The sequence below is a fragment of the Crocodylus porosus genome, unplaced genomic scaffold (genome assembly GCF_001723895.1).
Source record: "Crocodylus porosus isolate Cpor-Errol unplaced genomic scaffold, CroPor_comp1, whole genome shotgun sequence".
In the NCBI taxonomy this organism is placed as follows: domain Eukaryota; kingdom Metazoa; phylum Chordata; order Crocodylia; family Crocodylidae; genus Crocodylus; species Crocodylus porosus.
This window is the reverse complement of record NW_017728951.1, coordinates 5743322-5748019: the sequence shown is the minus strand read 5'-3', so window position 1 is coordinate 5748019 and position 4698 is coordinate 5743322. Positions and strand designations below refer to the sequence as shown.

General features: G+C 38.4%; 1 protein-coding gene across 3 annotated transcripts in view; it reads left to right on the top strand.

Annotated features, from left to right (window-relative positions):
* Positions 1-4698, top strand: part of PTPRE (protein tyrosine phosphatase, receptor type E) — a 182163-nt gene that overhangs the window by 149334 nt on the left and 28131 nt on the right. For all 3 annotated transcript variants that reach the window (XM_019556286.1, XM_019556285.1, XM_019556287.1), the window contains 2 exons: positions 2248-2383; positions 2793-2942. In XM_019556286.1, coding sequence (XP_019411831.1) covers positions 2248-2383; positions 2793-2942 — 286 coding nt within the window. The remainder of the gene's footprint in view (positions 1-2247; positions 2384-2792; positions 2943-4698) is intronic.

Here is a 4698-nt window from a genome sequence, read left to right as displayed (position 1 = left end):
GGGAATGGGTGGGGCACGGATCAAGGGGATGGGGGGCAGGCGAGGGATGGGGCAAGTTGGGGCAGGGATTGGGGGGCTTGGGGGACTGCAGACGGGCAGGATCAGAGGGACTGGGGGGGATGGGGACAGGCAGGGCAGGGATCCAGGGGGCTAGGGGAGCAGGTAGGGCTGGTGGGGTCCCACCCTATGGTCCCCTTCCTCCTCCACCCCCCCAACACCCTAGTTACCTGCAGTGGAGCCTGGGTCCAGCTCTCTGCAGCTGGCACACTGTCTGTCCTGCACGACAGGCTGCATGCTTCAGCACCAGGGCAAGGGCCAGCCATAGAGACACTCTAGCTGTTACCAGATTGTCTCCATGGAGGACCCAGTCTCTGGTTGCCCAGTCTCTGGTTGCCACTTTTTTTCACTCCATTTCGTTTTGATCCCTGGATATTCAGGGGTCTAATTTTGCCCCATGCTGCAAATTTGCAGTGCGAGGAACATTTTCTTATTCCTGCATGTGCCTCTTGCAGCGTCTCAAAGGAGTTTGAGTCACTGCAAGAGGCACGTGTGGGCTCATCTGGATGCGCCCATACAGTCTGCAGTGGGGAGAGAAATCAGGAGGCAAGGGAAGGGGGAGAGTAAAGGCTGATGGTGGTGCAAGAGTGGACAATGATAAGCGAGGATGAGAAAACCGTGTTGTTAGATGATGTAAAGAGAGAAAACTATCTAGTAAAATCTGAAATCAAGAAAATAGGAGACTGAGAACACGAGTGAGTGCAGCGGAGGAGTTTTAGTACTTACAGAAAGAAGCGAGAAGCAGGGGTAATGCACTGAGTTAGAAACGTGGCAACTGATGCTGCTTAGGAGCAAAAGCAATAGGGGCAGCAAATTGGAAATAGTGAAAAAGGTGAGAGAAAATGTGTGGGAGGAGGAGAGAGAGAAAGGAAAAAGAAATAGTGATGGGGGGATGGGAGAGAGGAGCAATTTGAAGCCAACAGAAGAGCCCTGACCAAAAAGATTATTAAAATCTATGCGCGAAGCATTTTAGGTCTGAGGCAGGTTGTGGATACTGGTCACTCTTAGAGGGCCAACGAGTTTTATGGTCTTTTGATGTCAGTGAGCTGTGCTGGGTTTAGTTTGCCCATTTCAGTTATCCTACAAGTGGAATTTGTTGGACTATTGGTAGGTGATTTCTTCCACTTAACTTTTCTAACCATGCTGAGGATTTCGGTGTTTTTAAGAACTGAATGCAGCATAATTTTCCACTCAGACAAAGAGGGGCACTGTGTGTCTAGTTACATACAGCTGAAGAATATGCATTTGCACACACATTTTATATAATAAATTATTTTTACAGATTTATTATAGATTTACAAAATAAAGAACTTATTTGAAAACTTGGTGCCACTGTCATTTTTTAAAATAAATCGAAAGAAGAAATGACAGCTTCTTATTCTATACACGTAGTGAAGTGAAAAGTAAACAGAAAATGATAGTAATGATTATATTTTCTCTAGTCTGTATTTTTTTTGAGAAAATTATCATTGTTTATGACGCTGGGACATGATTTCTTAGAGTGTATATTTCTTACAAAAAACTAAAATATTATGATATAATATCTGCTAGGTAAAATTGACTAACATTGTTACAGAAATGTTAATGTCTAACAGGATGCCGTGCCCTTTTCCTCTAAAAGGAAGAGCTGAAAGGCATTTGTGATTTGGTATGATTTGTAATAATCTTGCTCCCTCTGGTGGCTATTTGGGACCATGTGATAATATTTTAGAACAGACATGCTAAAAACTTTAGCATCTAATAGTGCTTAGCATTTGGAAAAGAAGGTGCAACAAAAATTTGTTACCAAAGTAAAGTAAAAAAGAGATTTAAGGATCATTTTTTAAAATGTGCCTTTACCCAATATCTTTAGCTTGTCAAAAACACAATCATAATTTCCAACTTTTGTTTTAATTTTAAAAAAATAAACCTTTTAACTAGCTCTAAACTCATCACAGAGGGAGGAAATTTATTCCAAAAATTTTCCAAAATTCCCTTTGTTTTTTTGGTTAGAAAAAAAAAGTATTGCAGATGCATTTGTAGAAACCCTTTTCATTAATGCTGTCATTTAAAATGAGAAACAGATTTTTATGATGCTTAACATCAGTTTGGGTTTCAGTCTAATATGAGCAAAATATGGATTATTTCTGAGTTTACCTTAGTAGTTGCTCTTAGCTTTACAGCTCAATGGTTTCTCTTTTCTTTTTGAAGTGCTGGTGTAGGTCGAACAGGCACATTTATTGTAATAGATGCCATAATAGATATGATGCATTCTGAACAGAGAGTTGATGTTTTCGAGTTTGTCGCAAGAATTCGTAACCAGCGCCCACAAATGGTTCAAACCGAGGTAAATAAAAATTAAATTTTGTGATAGTTTGTTAATTTTTCATATTTAAAACTGGCAATGCATTGATGTTTTCCAAACAGTGGTACCTATCCCAATACTTCCATTCCTCCCTACACAGCCTGAGCAAAGCTGAACAAGAGATTAATAGTGTTACAGGGTGTTAGACGATAACTCATCTATGAAAGAATTCTGAGACTCTGTTTGTGTTCTTTCCGTTTGTACCCCATGATGTTCAGAGCGTTATAGAAATCCCCTATCATGGCCAAGGCTTATTCCTTTAACTTGTTCAGTGGCCTAACAAGATGGGAAATCATGAATTGAACTTATAAAATAAATGGATATGCTATATTTTTTAAAATTATATTTAATTGTTTTAAAATATATTGCACTCGTTGCTTATTCATTCCAGATGCAGTATTCATTCATATATCAGGCCTTGTTGGAATACTACCTCTACGGTGACACAGAACTAGATGTGTCCTCCTTAGAAAAGCACCTACAAACATCACACAGTACAACTCCTCATCTTGGACAAATGGGGCTAGAAGAAGAATTTAAAGTAAGTAAAATAAAAAATAACTTGCCAAAATTTTAGGTGCTGGGCCAACAAGACATGTTCATATATAGAAGAAATATAGCATTTTTTTAAAGCTGTCAGAACTAAACAGCTCAACTTTATTTCTTTTGTTTCAAGTTATGGGAAAGATGAGGAACATTTTCCATGCGTAGAATGTGTATGGTCAGAAAACAATATTGTGGAATTCTCTCTGGGGTTCTGCTCCTAAAAGTGATGGGCCAAAAATGACAGCACAGTATTCTACTAACCAAATCCACATAGGTCCTGAGTAATATTTTCTTATAAAAATATATTTTTTCAATGTATACTCTTGTTAATGTTGCAGAAACTGGGGAATGGAGCCAGATTGCATCTCCTTTTACTTGCTCATTGACAGAATTTGATTGCAGAACTCTTGTACTTGCTGAAGTTGCTCATGCGGAGGAGAACCCAAATTGACTTTTAAGTCTCTTGATCAATTTGCTGAGCTGTTTGCAGGGGGGAAAAAAAATAAACATCTTTTAGTGTCACTGAGAGAGCATAAATGGATAATGCCATCCATACTATTTCAACACTTTTTAGAAAAAATTATAATCACATCTAAGAGTTCTGAAGAAAACTTTATAGAATAACTAGCCTGATAACATATGTGTAAGTGTCTTTATATCACCTTATTTTGTGTATCAGATTAAAGCATAAAAATGACATGGAGCTTTAATTGGATCAATATCACGTGTTCCCAGATGGGATTCCAATAGTTAGGCATTTGATTATCTTGTTCCAGTGGCCGTGGCCAACAGGGAAACTTGTCCTAGCAGTCTAGCCTCAAGTTAAATGCTGAAAAGAGGATTTTATCACTATCTGTGACAACAAAGATGCAAATGAACAAACAGAGCACTTTGATTTGCTTCACAATTCCTGCTACTGTTTTCTGCTCTCTGATATGGCTGACATGATTTTTTAGAGCCAGCTGCTTTCCATACACGTGCAAAACATAGTTCAGTTTGGAGGTCATCTGAATTACAAACATATAGCATAATTCAGTAGCATAATTGAAGTACCATTTGGCTTCATTGTGCAAAGGAGAACTGTGTTTAACCAGTTTCAGAGACAGCATGAAGTTTCCAACAAGTAGACAACATCCCAGAAAGGGTTTTTTCCACATAGCATAAATTCTTTCACTTTAAATTCAAAACTTATTTCTTAAATTAAACTTAAAACAACTATTTATTATAATGCAATTAAAACACTATATTTTAAAATGAGTTTCGTTTAATCCTCTTTTTCAAATCATTCCTGAAACTTATTTCTTCCAAGAGACCTGTCAAAGATCTTGCCCACTTACTAATTTTCCAAGTATCTATTCTTTATTGAAAGAACAAGTGCTGAAGTTTCAGAAGAAAATAGTTTATTTTTGTACAGAATGTGATTCAGTCCTTGTATTAAACTCAGTCCTCACTATGCAGTTGTGATCTGCATATTTTTAATAACAATCTTACATGAGCAGAAATGGTTTATTTCCTTGTGCACTTCCTTGGTCTCTCTTGCTTTGATGGTATTGAAATGAAAAAATCATAGAATCATAGAAGTCGGTTCAGAAGGGACCTTGTAGATCTTCAAGTCTGACCCCCTGCCAGGGCAGGAGAAAAAAAACTGGGCTCAAGTGATCCCAGCCAGGTAGGCATCAAGCCTCCTCTTAAAGACCCCCAGGGTAGGAGCCAGCACCACTTCCCTTGGAAGTTGGTTCCAGATCCTAGCT